We start from the raw sequence: 25,030 nt of genomic DNA on the forward strand, positions 1-25,030 counted from the left end.
CATTCCACCATCCATTTTAGAAGAATATAAACACTCACCTGAGCACAGGTGTTAGCTCACCTTTGCACTAATAGTTTGCGTGATAGAATGAATGAAATATTTCACACTAGTTGGTTTAAAGGCACAAGTATGCGTTTATGAACACTATCTGTTTTGTGTTCATGTTGACATGTGATGTGTTGATAACATTTGAGTGTGTGTGTGTGGACAGGCCCCGCCCTTTTTGTACTACATTTGAACCGTACCGTAATGATAAACAACCAGTAAACCTGTCTGCTCTATGCTGCTTCATGGTCTTATCCCCCCCCCTCCCACTATCACCCCCCCCCTCTCTAACATCCCTCTCTCTTCTTCCCTTCTTTCCTTTTCCGTCCGGTCCAACACCAAAGATTTTCAAACATGATTGAAATTAATAAAGTTTGGCCTCAATTACAAAAGGGGTTTATTCAGACATACCTTTGGTTTGTCTGAAGATTAATAACCCCTCTTGTTAAAATAAAATATGTCCAACACAAGAGGCCCTCAGCTCTCATCTGTCTGCCCAGCTGTTGGACAGGACAAGTTAAAAAAATAAACAAATAAAAAAAAAAAAAAATAAAAAAATAATGAACAGGTTTTTAAAGCAAAATGAAATATATTGAATAATATAATGGCTAATTTAAAATCAGTGTGCAGGTTTTTCACAATTTCTTGATCTTTTTATATATTTATGAGAGATTTATTGGTTGATTGTGTATTTGTATGAGGTCATATTTATTTATTTAATTAAATATTTATTTAATTGTGAACAGTATAGGATTCCATATAGTTCCATAAGGTTGAGTTAGTTAAATATTGCCCAACAAAAAACATTTACTTTTAAAATACGTCAATTTTTAAGAAAGGAAACGGTTGGTCTAAAGCAGTGTTTTTCAACCTTTTTTGAGCCACGGCACACTTTAACCTTGACAAAAATCCCGCGGCACACCAGCATCCAAAAATAAAATAAAAAGCAGAAACTCATAGTCTGTTTTGATCTACAGCGCCCCCCCCCCCCCCCCCCGGCAATCTGACGTGCATTTTTGTGATAATTGTGGCAGAAAAAGCAGGAAGTTGCAGATGTTTTTCTAAAAGATGTAATAAAAGTTAAGTTACATACAAACTGTATGTTCGTTGTGTTTTCAAGACGCTGTCCCTTTAAGCCAATGCATCATGGGAGGTGTAGTCTGAAAACTGCGAGAAAACGGCAGAAAGACTCGCGTCTCTGAGCTTCATGGTTTTGTTCACTTGTTCCACGGTCTGATACCGGATTCTGTGGAAAGCTACACCGCTAAAGACGAGCTTTAGCTGGTGTTTTTGTCGGAACTGACTGAGTTATGAGCTAAATTGGAACAAGGAAGTGGAGACTTTAACCACTTCTGATTGGTCAGACTGATGACATGTGATTAAGCCTTCAAGAATGATTGGTGGAGTCGTGGAGACAGTAAAAGCTGCGGGACTTTTCCTTACACAGTTATAGCTGCAGCTATTTCGCGTTACCGTCATTCTTATCATAATGTCTTTAATAGAATCAAATAAACACAAAGAAAAAAGTATTTTATGATCGTTTATATTCCTAACTACTCAGTGTTTTATCAGGACCTGTTTGGATGAACACAGAGCTGATATCCTGGAGATGGGAAATGCTTTTAGATCAGTTAATGAGGGCAATTTTCCACGGCACACTTGACCATCTCCAACGGCACACTAGTGTGCCGCGGCACACTGGTTGAAAAACACTGGTCTAAAGAACTTATTGCATGAGCCAATTCTTTTTTTTTCCTAATTAAACTAAGGAAAAAGGACCTTTACAATTTTAGGTGCAGATTTCCTGTGAATAAAAGGGGACATTTTTTCTACATCAATGTCAAAAACAACCACTTGATATATTTAAAACGTCTCTTTATTTCAACTGTTGGGCCCAGGCCTTTGACACATCTGAAAGCACCCCCACTTTAAGCTCACCTGCAGATCCTATGAGTCTGCAGCCCAGAGTTCTTCATGTCGTCTGAACGCTGTTTAATATGTCAGAGGGGGGAAAATAAAACTCCAGTCCAGCTGTAGTGCAGCAACATGCTGTGCATGGAGGGGGGGGTCTCCTTCTCACCTCCAGTGGCTTCGTTCAGGATGTATACGTTTAGTTACTGCAGAGTGTGACGCTTTCTTCAGTCTTGTTTTAAGCATCATGCACGCTTGCAGAACAGTTACCCACAATGCTGTGCACTCGCTGTTGTGCCGGATTTATGACGCCTCGGTCAAAGCCCCACAACACAACGGACAGCAAAAAGAGGCAATGTTGTGCCCGGAAAATATGCAAGATGACATCAAGTTTACAGCTGAAAAGCAATAACTGGCTTCACATGGCACTCAGAGATTTAGTGTAAGGGGGGGGGTTCTGGCTGAAAAATAAGAAAACACCCGCACTTCCAGTTAAACGACATCGATCATCCAGCATCTCCTGTGCAGGCTCCTCCCCCTCTGCGGAGGAGCCGCGACACGACCGGAGCTCTGACAAAAACATTCCTCCGCTGTACAGTTTGTTCATCGCCTACAGGTCAGCTGAACGGCGGCGGCGCTCAAAGTCACAGGGAAACCCGTCAACCAGCAGCCGTTTCTGACCGAAAACGTCTGGTTTCAGGTCATTTTTTTATGTGTCACCGTAGAACCCAAACTAAAAAGAAAAGAGGAATATGTACATATCAACCGTGCTCCCCTTTCAATACCCAGCATTCCCTCTGCTCTGCATGTGCGTTAGGGTCTGTCACAGCAGAGCATGGGTCTGCGCCAAGTATTGGTGGGATTCAAACCGGCGGCGTGGTGGAAGCGGTTGTGACAGACTGGGCAGGCACCGGTTCAGGGGAAGCTCCGCCCCGTTCCCCTCAGTGCCTGTACGGTTGGGTTGTGGAGCGTGTGCGTTGTGTCGTTTTGTGATAAGCGTGTCGTAAACGGGTTTACTGTCTGTCAGCGTCTAATGGGCTCCCGTGAACATGGATACCTTAAATATTTCAATGTGCAAGAAAGCAGCAGCAACTACTATTCTCAATTCTTTTGACAAGAAGAAAAAAGACGGGAGCAAAGAGAGGAGGGTCTTGAACGTTCAGAGGGGCAGAGGACCTGGCGACCTGCAGAGGAGCTGCTGGGGATCTGGCTGCTTTTTCTTTGTTCCTCAGTGTTTTTTGTTGAAACAAACAGCCGCCGTCGGGTCCATCCAGCGGCGCCGTCTGGACGCCGTCCTGACGCCGTCTGGACGCCGCCCGGACCGGCTCCTTTGTGGGTCCTTCCACTCCTGTGCATGATTCAGGCCTCCTGGGGGGCAGGCCTCTTCAGGTCCCTGATCTGTTTGATTAGATAAGTCTTTTCATCGTTGAACTGTTCGTCTTCCGTTCGGTCGTTCTGGAACTTGCTGAGAAACTCGATGAGCTTGGCCTGGTTCTTCAGCAGGATGTCCAGGATGGGCTGGGTTTTGTTGGGGTTGGCCACAAACACCTGGTCAGAAAAACAAAAGCTTTTTTTCAACAAATTGACAGCAACTCAAAGTTTATTGATTTGCTGATTAATAAAGTCCCTAAAAATATTCAAGCCACCAACGTAAAGCCTGTCCCTCAGGAAGACTCCCAATCAGAATCGCTCTGTGCAACAGAGACGTCATTTGTGCACAAGTGTTAAAAACACGGAGCCCCAGTGAAAGCCTTTTTTTCTTGGGACAAAAGACTCAAACTGAAACTGAAATAAATCATATTTGGTGTCAAGATGACTTCAAATCAAATGTGGGAGTCCTAAACATAACTGAAGATCCATAAACCTGATTGTAACAGTCAAGTCTGTCTAACATACGAGGCCTTCCGCTCTGATCTGCTTGCTGCTGCTGCTGCTGCTGTTCGTCTGGACAAGTAAAAAAAAATCCGATAGCACAAGAAATCTGATGGCGGGAAAACTGTTGGGTATGTAAAGGCGGTTGATGACGTCAGCTTTCAGAGACGGTTGAGATGAACAGGAGCATGGCTCTTCTGCTTCCAGAGATGTTTTTCACATCTCACCTTGAAGACGTGGAAAGCCTCAAACTGGATGTTGCGACTCTTGTCCCGTAGAAGATTCATCATCAGCTTGAGATTCTCTGGCTTGCTGATGTACTTGGTCATTATGGTGAAGTTGTGCCTGTCGAGAAGCAGCTCTCCCAGCAACTGGTTTGTTTCAGGGCGAGAGAAAGGAAATGGTCCACATTTCATCAACACTTTTCCTTCAACCTTCACATAAAGAAAGAAAATGTCTCCCCTCAAAGAAAAAGATGGGATAAAAAGAGAAAATACTCTGTAACTTAATAGTTTAGCTTCAAAATGTCAACAATTGTTTTACAACAAATACTTTCCATTTTCTACAAGTAAACTGAAAGCCGAGGGGAAAACACTGATCCCACCAAATCAGTAAAAGCAGGAGGAGGGTTTTACCTTGAGCGACTGCCGTTTAGTCACATAGTTCTCTGAGTGCAGTAACTTCTCATATTCACTGAAGAACTACAACAGGACGACAGACAAAAGTTCACCAACTGAACACAGTTTGGGATGTTGGCGTTCCAGAAGGAGGAAACTTCTCAGACGGACAGTAACTGAGTTTTCACCGTTCAAACTGTGTTCCAAATTTCATACAGGAAGTGCTTCACAAAACAGCAAAATGCATTAAAAGCACAATCCAAAACATACGGTAATCATTCTCAGATGTGCTGCTTGATCTGACGTCTGCCAAAATGCAGATTAGCCAGCTGAGGCTTTTATCAATGACCTCTACTAGATCAAAGGGCAGCTCCGACACACAACACAATCAACAACATCTGCTGGGGATTTTTGCATTATCTGTTATGATGGATAATTGGCTTTCCAGGCATGTTATGGTGCTCCAAGCCTTACTCCTGTGTGCACCTACTTTGTCATAATGTTGCTCCAGAAACTCAGCACTCAGTAGCTTGTGTCTTGTGAGAAGGTCCTGGAAGAAAGAAGCAAACACCCGTTTCCTTTGTGTGTGTTCTGCACTGGGTTAGAATATCTTCCAGTGTGTTGTGCTGCTGTGAAACGGCAGTGTTGTGGTGTACAGCTGCATGCTTTGGGTCATTCAGTGTGAGGCTGCTTTCCTCTGCATCAGTATCTCCACAGAAAATGTGACAAGCACATGTCTTTGTTTTGTTTTCAATCAATTATCAGTATTATTTCTGTTACGCTTTGGAAGTACAGGAGACTAAAGAGTGAACCGTGTCAAGAAGACAGTTGTGGAATCATGACATCTCTGAGGGGGGGAAACGGACCCCTCACCTTGAAGGTGGCAAAAGCGTCTGAAGCGATGTCAAACGTCGACATCTCCACGTATCTGAAGAAGTCATAGAACTGCTCTGACCCCAGCGTGATTTTGGCCAGCGGCTCGTGTCTGATGCACTCTCTCAGCATGATACCGCAGTTCAGCGCAATGTCCGGCGACTCGTACCTGCAGAAAAGGTCAGAAAAATGAGGCCTCGACCACAAACAAGCACTGCTCACTCCTTAACAATCAGCCTTAGACAGTGGACCAATGAGTAAATGAACTGCAACATCAAATCTGTTGTTTAATGCATAAAAAGGCAACTGATTGAGCCTTTGACCCCAGAGATGTTGCCGACAACCCTCAGTAACACACGCTCTAACATTCTGGAAATATTGGAAAAGCGGCTTTTCGCGTCAGCTTTGCTCACAGAAAACTTTTCTCCACGGAAGAACCAGCTGATGTGGAACACGTGAATCGCGTAAACACTTCACTACAGCAAAGCACACGGCTGCTTTTCTCCTTTTCAGAATCCACTGGAGGTACGTTATGGCTGAAGTTCCAGTAGTGGAAAGGACGTAAACGCTGGAGCTCAGGGGGAAACATTTTAAAACGCAGAAACAACAAGTTTTCTCCACGTGTTTGTAAGTCTTGTTTTTAATTGATTGCATGTCGACTTAAGGTGAAACTTCTACCCATAGATAGACAGAGCTTGGTGCCCTTCCATTGGACAGGTCTAACTGCCTTAATACCAGATTTTTCACGATAGAGACTGTGGACATGTGACCATAAAAAGGTCACCGCTCTCCATGGCGGCCTATTGTCTGGTTGATTTCAGAGAACTACATACACAAAGGAAAAAGAGAACAAGGCCCGTCTGTTCATCGTAAACACCGAGGTTTATGTAGGAGCTACATTTGTACAGTGAAGACGCGTCTAGTGCCCTCAGTTTGACTCTGCGACCAAAAGGCAGTTTCCTTGGATATGCCACACGACTCTGCTTTGTCTTGTTTACACATGTGAAGATGATCAGCTTTTGGACAAAGAGCCAGACAAGACAGAAAGGATTGACTAAATTCACTTGTTATTTTGATAGGTTATTATTGGATTATAATGCCATTATTGGTTAAAAGAGAGTTTTTTCAGTCTACATGTCCATTCAAGAAATCAGGCAGGGATTGGATAATTGGAGGGACCTCAAGAAGCTTAAAAATAGATTAGATCATTGACTCCTTTGTGGACAAAGGAGAAACTTTCATTATTATTAAGAATCTCACAACGTAATCTCACAAAAAACAATGACTTTAAACAAAAATAAATGGTAAATGGCGTATGGATTTGATGAATCAATATTTATCTTTTAAGGAAGTTTGACTAAGATGAGTTGATTTTTGATGCTCAGCACTACCGTCATTGATTTGTTTTGACTCGAGCTCCTTTTGACACTGAACTCATAGTAGGACCGATCATCGTTACATGTGCATCCCAGAATACAATGGTTATGATCTCCCTTTTTTTCTATAAACAGTGTATGAAAAACATGTAGATAAACCCGATTTAAAGGGGGTAAATCTGCTGTTTGCAGATGTTGTATTAAAGAACAATAAAAAGCAGTGACTGAGGCCGCTGATGGTGTTTGAACCACAGACGGACCGGATCCAATCGACCTCAGAGAACAGAAGTTCCAATCAGTCCAATTACGTTGGGATTACAGCGCATTACAGCATATATTGAATTCCATTTTATTTCGATTACAACAGCAGTCGTCTCACTGGGCTTCGTACCGGTGATTGTAAAGTATACCAAAAATCAAAGGGATCATGAATACATAGAATTCAATGAAAAAATACTAAACTGAAGTAACTAACAGACTACTAAAGTGAGTTTTCTGCTGTGTGATTGGTGGAATCTAGTGAACCAAATGAGGAAATGCAGACCACAAAATGGATGCAGTCATGTCAATTCCAGCCAATTTCAATAAATGAAAACGTGTTTTTATCATCGACTGTATATGAGAACTGGGCTGAGTGACCCCTCCCTCCCCACATTCCAAACAGGAAGTGGCTCCAAAAAGCCAAAGTCCCATAGACCTCTATATATAAACAGCTGTTCCTGAGTCGTTCCATTGGTCAGAAGAACCGTTCTGACTCTGATACCTTTTTTAACATCTTCTTGATCATTCTCTTTTTTTTATATTTTAAGTTATCAGCTGACCAATCAGATGCCTCAATGAAAGTATGTGAAATTGCATCGAAGCCTGAGCCGGGGCCTGAGCTCAAGTCTGCTTTCCAGTGGTAGGGGTGTGGCCCTCTGACAGGTCAATGCCAGTTGGTGAGAGTGGTTGTCATAGAAATGGTGACTCTTGGACCAATCACCCCTCACTGACCTCATCTGCTTCCAACATGGCGACACCCGTACTGTAAAAACAAAAAGGTGACTGAATTGCCTTCATTTGGTTGGAGCCGGAAGTGAGGCAGGAAGTAACGCTCGCTCAGTCCAGTTCTTGTGGTTTTCCTTCAGAAGCCAAAAAAGGCAGCGCAGTTCACCTGAACGTACACACGAAGAGTAGACCTAACATCACAAACTGTAGCACTTGTAGCTACAAATGGAGGCCATTTCTTATTCTTACTTTTTTTTGGGGGGGCCATTTTTAAAAAAACAGACATTTGTGTTTGTCTTTCTAGTTTGGAGTGTCGTCGTTTCTCTCCCAAAGCCTTTTGTTGCACCTCTGTGACTTTAATAAGAGCTTGAGTTATGCAAGGAGTGAGTTCTTATGTACAGGTAGACTTTACTCTTCATCAGTCATGCTTTCCAATAAGAAAAAACACCTGCAGATATGGTCATGTCTCCCTTTTGACTGGGAGCCAAACTATTTTCCAACCAAAGAAAAGTAAACAAACCAACAGCAGGAATTCTTATGGAAAAGGTGCAGTTAATGCAGAAGTATTGAGTACAAAGGTGAATATGCAGTGTAATAGAAAATTACCTCAATAAGATTCCACAAATCTTTGTCTGCTGCTGACTTTTACCGTTGCCGTGCAGCACTTCTGCATCTTCTGCACGGCCCACTTTGCATTGTTAAGGCCTTATACTGACCCTTTATGTCTTTCTTCCTCTAACTGCTTGACTATTTTACGACATTCAGACTTCCACTGCTGTTCCTCCAAACAGGAAGCAAACCCGTTGCTCAGTTCAATGTGGGGGTGCTGTGATCCAATCCGATCTTCTTACCCTTTCAGAAGCATGAAGAGGATATTCTGCTGGGTGCACAGGTACTCCACAGTGGGGGTCCGAGTGCCAATCTGCCGCCTTAAGATGTTGTTGAAGATCTGGGCTACATCTTTTTTACCCTGTTTATAAAAAAAAACAAGTGGGATAAAAAGCAGATTTATTTTTACATAAAAGGGATGCATTTTTCATAAAGAACAGATTGGGGTCTAAAGCAAAAAAAAAAAAAGGAAAAATAATAGAATCACTGAATTATGCTTTTTCATTTAGATTTAAATGAATACATTAATGAATGCCAGGATACGACACATAACACAGAAAAGCAAGAAACACGCTCTTGACAAAGAGTTTGATGGAGTTTAGGTGTTCTAGCCTCTTCCATCGTCACGCGTTTGGCGAAATAAATGCGTCCAGACAGACTGCTACTACAAAAGGTTTTTAAAGACGACACCTCTGCAACAATCCCAAACATGACATTTTCACATTACTAAAAATTCCTACACCAACTTTCAGCGCTTTTTTAATTCTTAGCTTCGATGTTAAGGAATGATTCTTTCGACTACCGGAAGAATCTTCCACTGTTCACGCATTTAAGGTCATTCTGAAGTGGAGAGCAGCAACTGTGCACTGATATACAACACTATACAGTAACAACATGCTTACACAACCAACATAAATCAGTCAATGTGTTTTGGAGAAAAGCGGCCTTGCGCCGATATGAAAAGCCCCTTTTCTTCACGTCAGAATCAGCTGATTTATGTTGATTGGGTTAAAAGGTCAGAGAGTTACAGCAGGTCAAAGTGCGCGTGTTATTTAGGTGTTGCCGACGACATCTCTGGGGTTAAAGGGTTAACAAAGTGGAGGTTAGAGAGTGGTCGCTAGTTAAAGTGACAGCAGCTCAGTAGAGTCTGAAGCTCATGGTGAACAGATGGTGACCATTAGAACGGCGCTGAGAGCTTCAGGTGCGGTAAAACACGCCTCCTCTGGACTCTAGAACAAGGAGATGTGTTCTCTGGAGAGGCAAACTATGCTTCCATGTCTAGAAATCCAAGAGCTGCACGAGTATGACAGCATTGTGAAGTTTGGTGGCTGTGGGCTTAGTTTTAGGACCTCTATCGTAACAATTTGGGGAGGGTCCATTAGTTCCAACATTATTCCAATAAGACACGGAGGAGCCAGTTTTCTGCGGAAGAATTCAGTCTTGATCTAATTTCAACAGAAGGCCTTTTGGATAAATCCAACTGAGACACGATGACTTGTGTCCTTCTGAAGGAACGGCCAGAAATTCCCATCAACACTCCTAAACATCCGGAAAGAGGGAGCAGATCCAGCTGTAAAGGATGGGCCGACATCAGATTAGGCCAACGGATTAAGAACAGGATGTTGGTTGAGCTCGTATGCATGTAAAACAGATAAGCCAATAGTTTTAGTAATAAAGTCTATTTTTTGCAGCATCCAAAGTATTCTAAATTTCAAAGACATGTAAATTCTCTGACGGGTGACTTGTAACCAGCAGTGTTTTCTAGAGTGTGTACAACAGCGAGTGGCCACGGCCGCCACGCCATGACTAATGGAGTGAATAGGTGAGTCAGGAAAGCCATTAGCATCTGCTATTCACTAGGGCTGGGAATCACCAATCATTTCCAGAATTGATTTCATTCAATTGACCAGAGCCTGGATGGATTGGATTCACGATTTTTTGCCAATCTTTCGATCCACTTGATGCAATTCAGTTTTAAATGTATACGGTTAACACATTTAGACATATTTGTATAGAAACTAGGGGTGCGTATTGGCAAGAGTCTGTCGCGATACGACAAGTATCCTGATATTGTACCGGAACACAAGTATGACTTTGAAAAAATAATAAGTAATTCTGTTTATTCAATGATCACAGTGTTAAGCACTGCAACTGTGTCTCATATAGAAGTTGGTTTTACCCAGGCAAACTCACAGGGCTTTTATTTTGGTAACTTTAAATATAGAAAGGGAACAGTCAGCGTTGTCCGATTTCCACAACCAAATATTTTACAGTATAAGAAAAAAAATAGAATAAATGAGCCTTAACCAATAAGTTTCTATTGGGGAAATAAAGTGCTGTTTATTTCCAACATTAATGTAGCTTCTCCAGTATTTTTAAACTATTCAGGAATCTGACCAGTACTTCAAACATAAAGAAAAAAAGAAATAAAACACTAATTCTATCCAGAAACAATAAAGTGATGATGATGAGGCAGCATGACAGGATGAAGAGCTTTAATGTGGCTAAGATGCTTTATTTCCACCACAGTCTGCTCTGCAGCTGCACTTTCTCACACGTGGAAGTAAACACGGACTTTAACGCTCATCTCCACCACAGTGGCCTTTTTCCAGAGCGTTGGACACATCATTCTGATCCATCAGAACTAGAATCTATTGCTGCGAGGTTCTGCAGAACTTTGGCCCGCTTTGCAGACAGCATTTTGTCTCCGTGCATCAGCCGCTGTGCAGCTGCAGAGCTTCACTGGTTCTGATCTGAGCTACAAAGAACCACAATCTGTGTTTTTATACGATACCGACAGCAACATGGAACAGAGTTTGGGTTCTGTATCCATTCTAAGTAAAAACAAAGTCGTTCATGTCTGATAGCAACAGAACCAGCTGCTTCTCTGAGGTCTTGTAGTTTTGTGGTGTAGAGCTGCTCAAAGAGCCTCCATGTTCTCTGCTGCCAACTAGTGGTTGGAGGTTGAAGTGAAGACAAGAGTCAGACGCTGAAGGACGCTCAGAAATAATTAAATGAATATCATCCTGACAGAATTTGGAATCCATACAAGTATCATCAAATGGACTATCACGATATATCGCCGAAACGATTGTTTCCAACACCCCTAATACAAAAACTCAGCTCACGACGCTTGTATGAGACATTTGTGTCTGAGGGAGGTGCAGCGGAGGAGGAGGGGAGCAGCGATGAAGACCACGCCGGCACGTCTACCTGTGGCATCGGCTAATTCAGAAGCGACAGGAATATTTTTTGATAGCTGAGGAAGATAATCGCGCGGAATAATCATCATCTGGATGAATGAATGGTGGATGAAACCAGGCTGTTCTGGAGGAAGTGACGCTCAAATCACGCTGCTGCTGGACTGAGGGTCGTGCCCGACACTTAAACCGCACTGCAGGACCTCCGACACTAAACTGGGAGGAAGCACAGAATCCTGGTTTTAAGGCACAAACCCCCCTAATGCGTTATAAAGTACCAGGGGATGGGGAGTACAAATGTCACAAGTAGATGCGTGACAACTAATGGGACTTAAACTTTAAATATGTAAGACCAACAGCAACATTTAGCCTTGGACACACCTAAAATACCTGAATTTCCATCAGTTCCTGTGCTGGTCACACATAAATATGTGCGAATAACATCCGCCAGTTCAGCACACGCTGCACATATTTAGAAAATTGCGTGCAAATACTTACTTTCTAGAAAATATACATCGATGAATCAAACTAGCATGCTACTTTCTAGCAGCCACTTCACGCTTCCCAGCCAGATTTTTCTCTATTAAAATGTGATTACTGAGCAGTGACAGTATAGTAGAAGTTTAAAGTTGTCATTTACCTGGATGAATGAGAGTCTTCATAGAAATGAGCTGTGACAGGTGATTCCTCTTGATCGGATCATTTTGTTGCCATAATTTTTGCAGTTGATTGCAAAACCTTGCGTCCCCGAATGAGATTCTTTTTGGACTTGTTTGGACCTCGTCTTTTCTTTACTCGACCAGACGAGCACGACTAAATGCATAGCGATGACGCATGCGCGTCACGTCGTATGTCACATGAAGGCCAACCCAGTAATATACATTACTGCTCTGGTCCCTAACCGTCGCATTGACGTTTTGAAGATCCTCATATGAATCAGATTTAGTTCACATAATGCATCAGTGAAATAATCAACACCTTACAGTGTTACATGGTTTTGCAAACAGAGAAACTCCAACAAAAATGTGCAGATCATTAAATTCTAAATTGTAATTGTAAAATAAATGTTCTGCTTCTCCTGGAGGACGTTTCCGTTTGGCCACTAGGTGGAGCTGGCGCTATAGCATTAAACTTCAGTCCAGAAGATTTGAGAGAGAAAAAACTGTGCTTTATACTACAAACGGTTATTTTTAAAATGTTTCCTTAAAAGAGTTTGTAAAATTCCTGCCTGTGATTATATAAAGCTGTTTATGTAGTCACCAACGTATGTTTAGGTTGGAAGACTGTTAGCATTAGCCGTTCTATGGGAAATTCCATTAAACGTTAGCATCAAGCTAGCAGACTTTGGCGTTACTGCTGTTGTTCGTCAGGTCACCGGAAAAGGAAAGGCATGAAGGATTGATCTGTTATGGATTGATTATTGATCTATTAAGCTTGGATCAATCCAGATCGATTAATCGATTATATCAACACAGCCCTAATATTCCCAGCTGCAGACTGACATGTGGTAAAAAGACTTGACTTCATACTGATGTCAAACTTCTAGCAAAAGCAAAGAGTGCTTAATGATATTTCAGTTCATAAATATAAAAAAACAGATGTGGATAACTTTCTATTCACTTGCTGTGTTCGTCTTTTCTACTTTTTCAGTTCTTGTAGTGTCAAAGGCTAATTGTACTCCACATCAGGAGAAGCGAAGTCTCACCTCAAAGTCAATGAGCTGCAGGTCTGCAATCAGAGTGCTGAGTAAGCCGCTGTTGTAGAGCTCCTGTGCTAACTGGGCCACCGCTTCCGTCTGGGGCTCCTTTTCATTGGTACCATAGAGGATCTCCTTCATGGCGACCAGGCTCTTTGACACCTCCTCTGTAGCCTGAAAAACAACAACAAAAAAACTTCAAATGTGTGTTGTTGTTGATCTCCTTTTGGCAAATCCCTTCAGGGGTCGCCACAGCGAATCAGCTTGAACTGATTCACACAGGTGGTGTGGCGGATTTTTTCTGTGGACACAACCATGGATTTTTCCGGGCTGGGGACCGGCACAAGGGAAGCCAGACTTGGGCCCCCATGTAGGTACATAATTAGACAGTAGCGTGAAGGGGTCTTGCTCAAGGACCACACTGGATGAAACTCATCACGGCTCCTGGGAAACAGAAGCTGGTTTGCCCAAACGCAGCCAACTGAGCCATCATGTGTAGCAACTGTGATATTTTGGAGCTTTCTTAAAAAATATCCTCTTTAGTCCAAAAAAAGCCCCAAATCAGGCATCAGTTTATCTTTATGCTAGATCTAACTAAGAGTGTGGATGTTACTGAAGAACAAATGAGCAGGAAATGACAGTTCCACTTTCAGGTAATCATTTCTGTCTCCCTTTTGCACAGTGGACATGTTTTAACGCCAACTTCTGTCAGAGCTGTGGTGGAGCTCCTGAGAGCTTCTGCAGCTTTTTTCATACCTTTTCAGCCTTCTTGTCCGAGATATCGTGCTTCTCCAGCACCGTCATGCTGTCCTTAAGGTTCTTGACAATGTCTGCCGGCGACTTGTGGGACTTGCCAAAGGGGAAAGGCATGGTGGGAAGTTACCACGAGGAAGCAAGCAGCAGACTGTCCACCTAAAAAAAGGAGATGTCAGAAATAAAGGGGGTTTATTTTATGCATTTACAGACCGTGCAGATTGCTATTTAGAGAAGGGCTGACTTGCAGATCTTTAGACTTACTGTTACAGACAGACAGGGTTTACTTATCCTGAACAAACTCAAATAAAGCAAAAACAAACTTTCATTTCTGATTAACTGCTAACATTTTTATACCAGATAAACTTCTGAAAGTCGACACTGATCATCTTTTGATCTATTTTCAAAGTGTTTTCAGTGGTCTTTTACGAACAAAGATGATGTTTTTAGCCAAAATAAAAACACCTGTAGTTTTACAGGACATAGTTTCTGCAGAGCAGCAGTACATCATCAGATGCCTGCAAGTTGTGGGCGGGACCGATTGCCCTTCATTCTCCTCCCGGTTGCTGAGAACTCTCCATCTAACCCCACTCCCGCTAGCTTACAGCCCCTCACACCCCCAAGCTAACATTAGCGGTGCAACAAAAACAGTGATCAACATCAGATCTGTCCATCTGTCCAGTTCTGATCCAGATTCCAGCACAGACCAGGAAAACAGAGACATTCATGGCTCTGTTGGTCTGACAGTGGATGATCAGAAAGGGGCGGAGCATGGAGACTTTGCCCCACCCATTTCAGTTTCTACGTCAGAGAGCTTTTTTTTCCTGATTTTAATAACAAACTACTGAAAAATACTTTTTTAATCTTTTTTTTTTTTTGTATTTGTCATCAATCATGAGAATAATGCTACATGAACATGTTAAAAACCAAAGACACCATTTTCATTGGAGTTGGCATATTTACGCTGACATCCACATACCTGCAACGGTTCAGTGAGAACGGCCACACGCCTGAAAACTGACTCCAGTAACGGTAAATGATTAACCATGAAATGTTTGCTCTGACACAAACCTCAACACACCAACATCACCTCAGACCTTCCAATGACCAACTGCCTTCACTGTGACAAACCAGCTACTCTCGGTAAATGATTTACCAAACAACAAAAAATACTGAGGAAAAACTGTGTCACACTACAAACAGAAAAGGGGGATGAGGCTCCAAAGACGGCTCAGCTGTTACAACTGCCTGTCCAACAAGAACAAGCCAAAACAAAGTCCACATTTCTCTGAACATACCACTAAGACGGCGCCTGATCCAAGTATGAAAATGTACCATCCAGCTTAAGATAATGAATATTTTTAAACTTCTCAAATCAAAAACATCTATTAGGTTATCAGGAAATCACCTTATGACAGACCATAATACCCGTGTTCATATTCTAAGAGGCTACAAAACCGGACACCAACCTTTTGTCCTGCCGTGATCCTAGAAGTGCAAACTCTGGAGCAGTCACACGCGCACCGGCAAGGAGTCCACATTTAGAACGAAATGTTGAGGCCAGGAATATGAACTGAGAGGGAGGCGAGTGGGAGGTACAGATCTCCCCTTTGTACGCTGCGTCATGTGTGACCCGGCCCAAAGACAAAAATCTGGCCTCACCAGGCGAGCACGGGCTGAAGCGTGCAGACCGGTGACACCAAACAGACAGACCTCCAACCTTTCAGCAGGTGGCCAAATCCGTCTAATGCCCAGTAATGAAGCCAGAAGGCAGCAGAACCGCCTCTCTCCTCATGACCCACTTCAGTGACGCACACAGGAAGACTCCACATATGGCGGGTTCAGTACCAGCCAGTCACCACACACCCTCCTCTACCAGCTTTCTGACTCTTGTCGTCTGACCATGATCTCTGGCCCTTCAAACAAAATGTTTGGTTTGATTCCAATGTAAAAAATGGGGCCACAAAAACTGCTGGACTTTAATGTCACAGCTACAGAGAGATGGTAAACCGATGTCCTCTCCTCCAAATGCAAAACAGCACAGTGGTCATCACCCCTCCAGGTAAAGCTCAAAGACACGCACCCACGTAGAAAACAGGCCCCCCAGCAGCAGCCGGAGCCTCAGTCAGTCCAGACAGATGTTCCACCTCCTGACAGTGAGCGATCACCTGCGGCCCGGGGCCCTTTGTGAGGATTGAAGGCTCCAGGCAGACGAGGAGAAGCTTTAGAGCCGCACAGCACCTGATCATGGAAGCTGACAGTGAGTACCGCCCATCTGGGTCTCCGTGGCCGGGCTGGGATGCTCTGCCGGCGCCGGCCAGCTCGCCACAGAGCCCACAAAACTAACCCCTAGCTAGCTAGCTAGAGGGCTGAATTTCAGCGCCGAGTTAGAATAATTAGCCGTTTTTTCGTTGCGTGTTTGCTCATATAACTTCCCATTGGTGTCAAGTCGGCGTGGCCTGTACCATTTCAATCACAGCGCCCCACACAACTCTGCGGCTGCTAGCTTGACGTCCCGCTACTTCAGACGTTTAAACCGGCTAAGCAGCGACACAAGATCAAAATACACAAACTGGACCTCGGATCATCGGGTTTATATCCACGTATCGTCATGTTAACTCGTCAACTTAGCCTAGCTAGGCCTCCCAGTGTCCCCGTGCCAGCAGTTCAAACCTCAGCAGCGGGCTAGCTTTCGGCTAAAGCCACTCAGACACGACTGGGGAGATTTAAAGGTAAAATCGTGACATTTCCCGGAAAAGCACGAGCCTTTACCTTGCAAGAGCGTCTCCACCGGTTTCCCCTCCCAATGATAAAGACAGCACAGAAAAAGGTAGAGACTCCTTATGACAAATACGGCTTGTTTTGCCTGCTCGCCCCCACTCGATTCTAGTGTTGATGACGGCGGCCTCTGTTACCTCCGAGTCCTTTCTCTGAGCGCGTGCGGTAACTATTGAAACGGAGAGGCTGACACCCGCAGCGCCCGCGAGCGCCCCTGCTGGACGCTTTATGGTAACGCAGTAGCAGAGGCGCCCGTTGGCCATAAGAGGGCGCATTGTGCCAAGAAAAAGGGTCAATATACTTAAATATGATGGATAGCCTAATGATTACATTTTTTATTCAAATCAGGGTAATAATAGGTAAAGGTAGTTAATCTATTACATTCACAACAATACCAACAAATCACAGAATATTATTTTCTACTATACATTACTCCCCAAATCAACCTTTATTCATAATAAGCACTTCTTTGTGCAGCTCAAATTAAATTAATTTCAATTACAAACAATAAAAATTACATCTGAAAGCAAAACAAAGGCACATAAATTAAAATAAAAACGAATCCACCCTTTACCCTCCCCCTCTATGAACACTATGAATCTATCTATGAATGACCCCAACCAATGAATACTTCTTGTATAAGAAACCCATGGGTTGACTGAGCTGTGAAGCAAAAACATGTTGGGAATATATTTATACCAGGAGGCAGCTCAGACTCAGGAACACTGGTCCAGAATGCCTACCTGGACCGGGACAGCAGCAGGGTCCACCAGAGAATGGCGCCAATAACCACAGACTCAGCCCTGGCCCAAAAGATCCCCCAAAGAAAAATCATTTGACCCAAGTGCAGTTATATCATCCATCCATTATTATGGAAGGGATGGCTGATTGAATTGAAGTCCCACTCCAATCATCTATAGTCAAAGTGGTCTCAGTGGTCTTTTAATTATGATTATGCTATTTTTAGCCTAAATTTTTAAAAAAACTGTCGTTTTCTAGAACAACGTTCCACTAAATTGTGAGCAGGACTCTTGAGGCGGAAGTAATCGTCTGTTGATATCCCATCATCCCTTTGTTTGCATTCTCTCCCGCAAGCTTACAGCCCCTAACCTTTTTTTGCGGTGCAAAAAAATGGTAAACAATATTTAAGCCATCCAGTTGTACACTTTAGATCCAGATTCCAGCTCAGACCAGGAAAACCAAGCCGTTCATGGATCTGTGTGTCTGCAGGTGGATGATCAGAATGGAGCAGAGCAGGGAGACTTTGTTTCCACCCATTTCACTTGCTGAATCACAGAGAGCTTTTTCAAACCGCATTTTTTCATCTACTTCTGATTCATCGCAATTTACATAAAGAAAATTATTTTATCTATGTCCTCCATCATGAGAGAAACATTACGACAACATGCTAAAAACACCATTTTCATTGGAGTGGGTCTTTATCCCTTGTGCTATCCTACGGGGTTCAGATGACCCGATCCTTACATTGACGTGTTCTCCCACCATGACAAAGGTGGATAAAGGTGGAAAGATTTCATGTAATCCATGGACACCAGTGAAGATCACAAATCATTGAAGAAAAAAGGTTCAGAGCACTGTCTAGTGGGTCTAGATGACCCAACTCCCAATTTTAAAGTGCCTTGGATAGCACAAGGCGTAAAGCACTCTTTTTCTCATGAAGATCGCTCTAATTTGCTGAGTATTCTCCAAGCCTTTTGATGAGGACTTATCTGACTTGTTCTTTTTAGTAGGTAGTTTAACTAAATAAACTATTAATGAAATCAAGATTTAAAAAAAAACATATTTAGTTTATTTTTCAATAGTGATCCATATCATTCTGAATACCATAAGGATTTCTGTAAAATGATTACTTGAATTTTAGCAGTGCTAAATCCCATGAACTAGTGTTTAATTCAGAACCTAACAAAGACATGAACAAAGGCTTGAACTTGTTGGACTTTCAAGTGAGTTTTCGACAGATTTGATGGTCTTTAGACTGTGAGGTCCAGTAGCTGCTAAAGATCCAGTAGCTGCTGGAGGTCCAGTAGCTGCTGGAGGTCCAGTACCCACTGGAAGTCCAGTAGCTGCTGGAGGTCCAGTAGCTGCTAAAGGTCCAGTAACTGCTGGGGGTCCAGTAGCTGCTAGAGGTCCAGTAGCTGCTAGAGGTCCAGAAGCTGCTAGAGCTCCAGTAACTGCTGAAGGTCCAGTAGCTGCAAGAGGTCCAGTAGTTGCTGGAGTTCTAGCAGCTGCTAGAGGTCCAGTAGCTGCCAAAGATCCAATACCCACTGACGGTCCAGTAGCTGCTGGAGGTCCAGTAGCTGCTAAAGGTACAGTAACTGCTGGGGGACCAGTAGCTACAAGAGGTCCAGTAGCTGCTAGAGGTCCAGTAGCTGCTGAAGGTTCAGTAACTGCTGGAGATCCGATGGGTGCTAGAGGTCCAGTAGCTGCTGGAGGTCCAGAAGCTGCTGGAAGTCCTATAGGTGCTGAAGGTCCAGAAGCTGCTAGAAGTCCAATAGCTGCTAGAGGTCCAGTAGCTGCTGAAGGACCAGTAGCTGCTGGAGGTCCGATGGGTGCTAGAGGTCTAGTAGTTGCTAAAGCTCCAGTAGCTGCTGAAGGTCCAGTAGCTGCTGGAGGTCCGATGGGTGCTAGAGGTCTAGTAGTTGCTAAAGCTCCAGTAGCTGCTGAAGGTCCAGCAGCTGCTAGAGGTCCAGTAGTTGCTGGAGTTCCAGCAGCTGCAAGAGGTCCAGTAGCTGCTCGAGGTCCAGTAGCTGCTGAAGGTCCAGTAACTGCTGCTAGAGGTCTGATGGGTGCTAGAGGTCCAGTAGCTGCTAGAGGTCCAATAACTGCTAGAGGTCCAGTAGCTGCTGGAGGTCTGATGGGTGCTAGAGGTCCAGTAGCTGCTAGAGGTCCAGTAGCTGTTGAAGGTCCAGTAACTGCTGCTAGAGGTCCGATGGGTGCTAGAAGTCCAGTAGCTGCTAGAGGTCCAGTAGCTGCTGAAGGTACAGTAGCTGCTGGAGGTCCGATGGGTGCTAGAGGTCCAGTAGCTGCTAGAGGTCCAGTAGCTGCTGGAGGTCCAGAAGCTACTGCAGGTCCGATAGGTGCTGAAGGTCAAGTATCTGCTAGAGGTCCAATAGCTGCTCGAGGTCCAGTAGTTGCTGGAGTTCTAGCAGCTGCTAGAGGTCCAGTAGCTGCTCGAGGTCCAGAAGCTGCTGAAGGTCCAGTAGCTGCTGGAGGTCCGATGGGTGCTAGAGGTCCAGTAGCTGCCAGAGGTCCAGTAGTTGCTGGAGTTCTAGCAGCTGCTAGAGGTCCAGAAGCTGCTGAAGGTCCAGTTGCTGCTGGAGGTCCGATTGGTGCTGGAGGTCCGATGGGTGCTGAAGGTCCAGTAGCTGCTAGAGGTCCAGTAGTTGCTGGAGTTCTAGCAGCTGCTAGAGGTCCAGTAGCTGCTAGAGGTCCAATAGGTGCTAGAGGTCCAGTAGCTGCTGGAGGTCCAGAAGCTGCTGGAGGTCCGATAGGTGCTGAAGGTCCAGTATCTGCTCGAAGTCCAGTTGCTGCTAGAGGTCCAGTAGCTGCTGAAGGTCCAGTAGCTGCTGGAAGTCCGATGGGTGCTAGAGGTCCAGTAGCTGCTCGAGGTCCAGTTGCTGCTAGAGGTCCAGTAGCTGCTGAAGGTCCAGTAACTGCTCGAGGTCCAGTTGCTGTTAGAGGTCCAGTAGCTGCTGAAGGTCCAGTAACTGCTGCTAGAGGTCCGATGGGTGCTAGAGGTCCAGTAGCTGCTAGAGGTCCAGGAGCTGCTAGAGGTCCAGTAGCTGCTGGAGGTCCAGAAGCTGCTGCAGGTCCGATAGGTGCTGAAGGTCTAGTATCTGCTAGAGGTCCAATAGCTGCTCGAGGTCCAGTAGTTGCTGGAGTTCTAGCAGCCTCTAGAGGTCCAGTAGCTGCTCGAGGTCCAGAAGCTGCTGAAGGTCCAGTAGCTGCTGGAGGTCTGATGGGTGCTGGAGGTCCAGTAGCTGCTAGAGGTCCAGTAGCTGCTAGAGGTCCAGTAGCTGCTAGAGGTCCAGTAGTTGCTGGAGTTTTACCAGCTGCTAGAGGTCCAGTAGCTGCTGAAGGTCCAGTAACTGCTGGAGGTCCGATAGGTGCTAGAGGTCCAGTAGCTGCTAGAGGTCCAGTAGCTGCTAGAGGTCCAGTAGCTGCTAGAGGTCCAGTAGTTGCTGGAGTTCTAGCAGCTGCTAGAGGTCCAGTAGCTGCTAGAGGTCCAGTAGTTGCTGGAGTTCTAGCAGCTGCTAGAGGTCCAGTAGCTGCTGAGGGTCCAGTAACTGCTGGAGGTCCGATAGGTGCTAGAGGTCCAGTAGCTGCTAGAGGTCCAATAGGTGCTAGAGGTCCAGTAGCTGCTGGAGGTCCAGAAGCTGCTGGATGTCCGATAGGTGCTAGAGGTCCAGTAGCTGCTGAAGGTCCAGTAACTGCTGGAGGTCCGATAGGTGCTAGAGGTCCAGTAGCTGCTAGAGGTCCAATAGGTGCTAGAGGTCCAGTAGCTGCTGAAGGTCCAGTATCTGCTAGAGGTCCAATAGCTGCTAGAAGTCCAGTAGCTGCTAGAGGTCCAGTAGCTGCTAGAGGTCCAGTAGCTGCTGGAGGTCCAGAAGCTGCTGCAGGTCCGATAGGTGCTGAAGGTCTAGTATCTGCTAGAGGTCCAATACCTGCTCGAGGTCCAGTAGTTGCTAGAGGTCCAATAGCTGCTAGAAGTCCAGTACCTGCTAGAGGTCCAGTAGCTGCTAGAGGTCCAGTAGCTGCTGAAGGTCCAGTAACTGCTGGAGGTCCGATAGGTGCTAGAGGTCCAGTAGCTGCTAGAGGTCCAGTAGCTGCTAGGGGTACAGTAGTTGCTGGAGTTCTAGCAGCTGCTAGAGGTCCAGTAACTGCTGAGGGTCCAGTAACTGCTGGAGGTCCGATAGGTGCTAGAGGTCCAGTAGCTGCTAGAGGTCCAATAGGTGCTAGAGGTCCAGTAGCTGCTGAAGGTTCAGTGTGAAATCTCCACAATCTGAGTATTTCATTTATCAAACTTGTTGTTAATAAGGAGCAGACAAAAAAATGCAGTTTTAAAAATATTGTAGCTTTGATAGTGAAACTACGCTGGGCAGGGTCAGAGTCTCCCTGCTCTGCTCCATTCTGATCATCCACCTCCAGACAAGCAGATCCATGAACGTCTTTGTTTTCCTGGTCCTGAGCTTGAATCCACATCTAAACCGGATGGAAGGACATCTACGATGATGCTGCCATTTTTTTTGCACCGCTAAATTTAGGTTGTGTGGTGAGGGGCTGTAAGCTAGTGGGAGAGTCTAAACAGAGAGCTCAGTTGTGGGTGACAGGAAGTGGGGTTTGTTCTTCACCAACGGTCCCGCCCACATTTCAGGGCTGAATTTCTAATGAACTATTGCCGCTCTGCAGAAACTATTTCCTAGAGATTGATAGTAGGTTTTGGCTAAAAACGTCATGATCATCATGAAAAGACCACCGAGAACGCTTTGACGATGGGTCAAAAGATGGTCAGAGAGAGACTTTAACCAGTCCGTGCCTACAGTCATATGACTTTCCAACAAAGGAATTTCTCTTTGACGTTTTCCAATGGATGCATTGCTGCTTTCACCCCTCACCTGGTCAACAACGGTCACCTGCCAGCGTTCGGCGTCCACCTCTTCCCCCTCTTCCTCCTCTTCCTCCTCTTCCTCCTCTGACGGTCATTACTCTCTTCATGCTGGTTGGGTTTGGGTGAATGGAGGCTTTTGTTTGGCTCCGTTTCCCACGACCCGGCATTCGCCTTGCAGTCGCGTGGCTCCTAACCAAGGGCCCCAGCCTTAGGGAAGGGGCAGAGGAAAAGGTGTGTGTGTGGGGGGGGCGTACATCTGCTCAATCTGACATCTGCTAATATGTCAGTATGAAACGGATGCAGCTCCGGGCAGCGGGTCATGACCTCCCACATGCTGCAAACTCTCTAGTTTTGATGAAAGTACACACGTTTGCAGGTTTGAACTGAACAACGCTGTTATATTGTGGTGTTTTGCTGGTTGTGTCCCGCGGAAGCAGGTTTTGTGATGAGGACAGCATGGTTCTGTGTTGCTCTGGAAAAGAATGAGGGAGGGGGCTCCCGGGAGTAAAGCTGCGTAATTGCACACTCTTGTTCCTCAGCGGGAGAAAAGAAGGCTGCTGTTTTTCTGTTGTGGGGCTAGATGGATGGAGGGAGAGGCGAGCGTGGTTTCAGGCTGGACATCTGTCGCCGGAGGGGTTTTTCTCTCCTCCCCTCTCCCTAACTCTCTCCTTCCAGGCCTTTGAATGGAGCCAGTGACCTGCCAATCTTGACTGATCGGGCCCCGTGTGTGGGAAAATCCTGCAGGCAAAGAGTTGGGAGCATTCACATGCTAATTTTGTCCTATAAAAAAGAGGGTCCAACCTTTGCCGAGGACTCTGGAGAGGAGATCTGGAGGAGAGAAGAAGCGCAGCAGGGACAAACATGACTGCCTCCTCTGTGGTGCAGGACGTGGATAAACATCCCAGTGCCAAAGAGGAGAGAAAGGTATTTTAGATGTGGACATTTTAGCTCCTGAAGAGAGGAATGCGGGTTGTCTAAGCCTTGTGATGATGTTTTCAGATGAGAAAGCCGCTGATTGAGAGGAAACGACGGGAGAGGATTAACAACTGTCTGGATCAGCTGAAGGAAACGGTGATCGGAGCGTTCAGGCTTGATGTGAGTCCCTTCCCTCCCTTCTTTGGCCGTCATGGTGGTGGCAGAGAAGCTGACCTCCTTTATCTCCTCAGCAATCCAAACTGGAAAAAGCGGATATTCTGGAGATGACAGTGAAACACCTGCAGAATATTCAGAACTCTCAAATGCCCGGTAAGACATGCATGTTGTTTCTGAGAGGCGGCGCTGCACACGTGTAGGTGTGTTGATGCCTGGGTTAGGAGCTGAGCCCACGCTCTGAAAGAACTAGCGGCACTTTGCACTTTCACCACCAGGGGTCTCTACACACTCTACACACATGACATCTTCTCCTTCACCTCCAGATCCAACACTTGGCCTGGAGGCCCAGCAGAGATACAGCACAGGGTACATTCAGTGCATGCACGAGGTCCACAACATGCTTCTCACCTGCGACTGGATGGACAAGACTCTGGGCTCCAGGCTGCTCAACCACCTCCTCAAATCACTGCCCAGGTCCACTGACGACTCCAGCCGGAACCAGCCCAGACACGATGCCCTTTTAGATGTCCCTCTGCGATCCGTGTTGGCCACGCCCCTCAGAGGGCTCCCCAAAAAGCCACGTCAGAAGGAGGGTTCGCCCCCTCTGCTGGGGGGACAGCAGGAGAGGCCAGAACTCCACAGCAGTCATCTGAGCATGATGGAGATGTGGAGGCCCTGGTGAAGACGAGGGCTTGAATGATCTTGGTTATCCGTTTGGTTAGCTCATCCGGTGTTATGTATCTTATAGATATGCAGCTCAGAAGACAAAAAGTGGGGCGCTTTTGTTCCAGTCATTATATTCCTAGGATAACCTTTTCTCTGTACTTCCCTGAAGAAGGTGACCTCTTGTAGCCTGAATTGTAGAAGGCTGTTATTAATCCTTCAGCTATTTATTGTACTAACCCCTGTATTTATTTGATTTTATAAAGCTTGTAATTGTATCTTAGACTACTTGCTTATTACTATCATTTCCTCTTTTCAGAATAATTAACCTTTAAGAATTTGTTATTATAAAATAAAGTTAACCACACGTTTGGAAAGATTTTGTTGTTGTTTTTTTAGTTCAGCTTGTGTCTTTTCTCAAGAAAATAGAAAAAAAAACAATAAAATAAGACTAATTCACCCTTTAATATATTTTTAGAGATACTTTACAATTCTAGCAGGATAAAGTTTGAAGAACCTTGACTTCAAGAAAAAAAACACAGATAAGGAAAATGGATTGTGTCTCACTGAATGAAAATACAAGGACCCTGGGGTGTAAAATCCCAATCCTGCATGATCGTTGTTTGAATAAATTCCTTTCCTGCCTGCTGCAGATGATCTGAATCAGCTATTCTCCCTCGATGAAGAGCAGTCAGAGGAGGGAAAGACGGAGAAGCAGCAGAACACAGAGGGCTTGGATTTGGACGTCACTACTTTAACTACACTCTAAAAACCGGCTCCTTAGAAATAAGTCAAAAATTGTTGTAACAAGAATCTGCCAATGGGAAAAAGAAAAAGGTCTTACTAAGAAGTCTTATTAAAAAAAATCACTGTGACATGTGTTTTATTGACAAACGTTCTCGGAAAGATCATTTTTCTTTAGTTTTTGC

At 44.9% G+C, this 25,030-nt stretch overlaps 4 protein-coding genes across 7 annotated transcripts; 1 reads left to right on the plus strand and 3 right to left on the minus strand.

The window, feature by feature from the left end:
- Positions 1–1,899: 1,899 nt before the first annotated feature.
- LOC101165166 (calcium-binding protein 39) lies at positions 1,900–16,905 on the minus strand. 3 transcript variants are annotated; one of them, XM_004075956.4, is made up of 9 exons: positions 16,712–16,905; positions 13,943–14,098; positions 13,196–13,360; positions 8,533–8,651; positions 5,319–5,487; positions 4,936–4,995; positions 4,464–4,529; positions 4,056–4,199; positions 1,900–3,504 (listed from the first exon to the last, which is right to left on the minus strand). In XM_004075956.4, exons 2-9 carry the CDS (start codon positions 14,054–14,056, stop codon positions 3,316–3,318), a joined length of 1,026 nt encoding a protein of 341 aa, XP_004076004.1. In that variant the 5' UTR covers positions 14,057–14,098; positions 16,712–16,905; the 3' UTR covers positions 1,900–3,315. The 3 variants fall into 3 exon arrangements, with proteins under 3 accessions (XP_004076004.1, XP_011481347.1, XP_011481346.1); XM_011483045.3 differs by having other exon boundaries at positions 16,855–16,875; XM_011483044.3 differs by lacking the exon at positions 16,712–16,905 and adding an exon at positions 15,409–15,669.
- Positions 16,040–24,480, plus strand: LOC101165413 (transcription cofactor HES-6-like). Of its 2 annotated transcripts, XM_020708535.2 has the most exons (5): positions 16,040–16,199; positions 23,022–23,270; positions 23,346–23,441; positions 23,513–23,591; positions 23,762–24,462. In XM_020708535.2, the coding sequence occupies exons 2-5, from the start codon at positions 23,208–23,210 to the stop codon at positions 24,118–24,120; spliced, it is 597 nt and encodes a 198-aa protein (XP_020564194.1). In that variant the 5' UTR covers positions 16,040–16,199; positions 23,022–23,207; the 3' UTR covers positions 24,121–24,462. The 2 variants fall into 2 exon arrangements, with proteins under 2 accessions (XP_020564194.1, XP_004076005.1); XM_004075957.4 differs by lacking the exon at positions 16,040–16,199 and having other exon boundaries at positions 22,154–23,270; positions 23,762–24,480.
- LOC111948412 (collagen alpha-1(I) chain-like) lies at positions 18,314–19,822 on the minus strand (the record flags this gene model as incomplete). Its single annotated transcript, XM_023961341.1, has 1 exon — positions 18,314–19,822. A coding segment is annotated over one exon (1,185 nt), but the record flags the coding sequence as incomplete, so codon positions are not given.
- LOC110016270 (collagen alpha-1(I) chain-like) lies at positions 19,826–21,940 on the minus strand. The gene is made up of 2 exons (XM_023961342.1): positions 21,832–21,940; positions 19,826–21,711 (listed from the first exon to the last, which is right to left on the minus strand). Exons 1-2 carry the CDS (start codon positions 21,938–21,940, stop codon positions 19,826–19,828), a joined length of 1,995 nt encoding a protein of 664 aa, XP_023817110.1.
- Positions 24,481–25,030: the final 550 nt, after the last annotated feature.

The sequence above is a fragment of the Oryzias latipes genome, chromosome 13 (genome assembly GCF_002234675.1).
Source record: "Oryzias latipes chromosome 13, ASM223467v1".
Classification (NCBI taxonomy): domain Eukaryota; kingdom Metazoa; phylum Chordata; class Actinopteri; order Beloniformes; family Adrianichthyidae; genus Oryzias; species Oryzias latipes.

Excerpts from the sequence above, each read along its gene's own strand:
- LOC101165166 (XM_004075956.4), bottom strand. The coding sequence starts at position 14,056 with ATGCCTTTCCCCTTTGGCAAGTCCCACAAGTCGCCGGCAGACATTGTC. Across the intron at positions 4,996-5,318 it reads ACGCTTTTGCCACCTTCAAG|GACCTTCTCACAAGACACAA; the intron begins GTGAGGGGTCCG and ends TCTTTCTTCCAG. Across the intron at positions 4,200-4,463 it reads CTAAACGGCAGTCGCTCAAG|TTGCTGGGAGAGCTGCTTCT; the intron begins GTAAAACCCTCC and ends GAAACAAACCAG.
- LOC110016270 (XM_023961342.1), bottom strand. The coding sequence starts at position 21,940 with ATGTGGATTCAAGCTCAGGACCAGGAAAACAAAGACGTTCATGGATCT. Across the intron at positions 21,712-21,831 it reads AGACTCTGACCCTGCCCAGC|CAGCTACTGGACCTCTAGCA; the intron begins GTAGTTTCACTA and ends CTGAACCTTCAG.
- LOC101165413 (XM_020708535.2), top strand. The coding sequence starts at position 23,208 with ATGACTGCCTCCTCTGTGGTGCAGGACGTGGATAAACATCCCAGTGCC. Across the intron at positions 23,442-23,512 it reads TCGGAGCGTTCAGGCTTGAT|CAATCCAAACTGGAAAAAGC; the intron begins GTGAGTCCCTTC and ends TTATCTCCTCAG. Across the intron at positions 23,592-23,761 it reads TCAGAACTCTCAAATGCCCG|ATCCAACACTTGGCCTGGAG; the intron begins GTAAGACATGCA and ends CTTCACCTCCAG.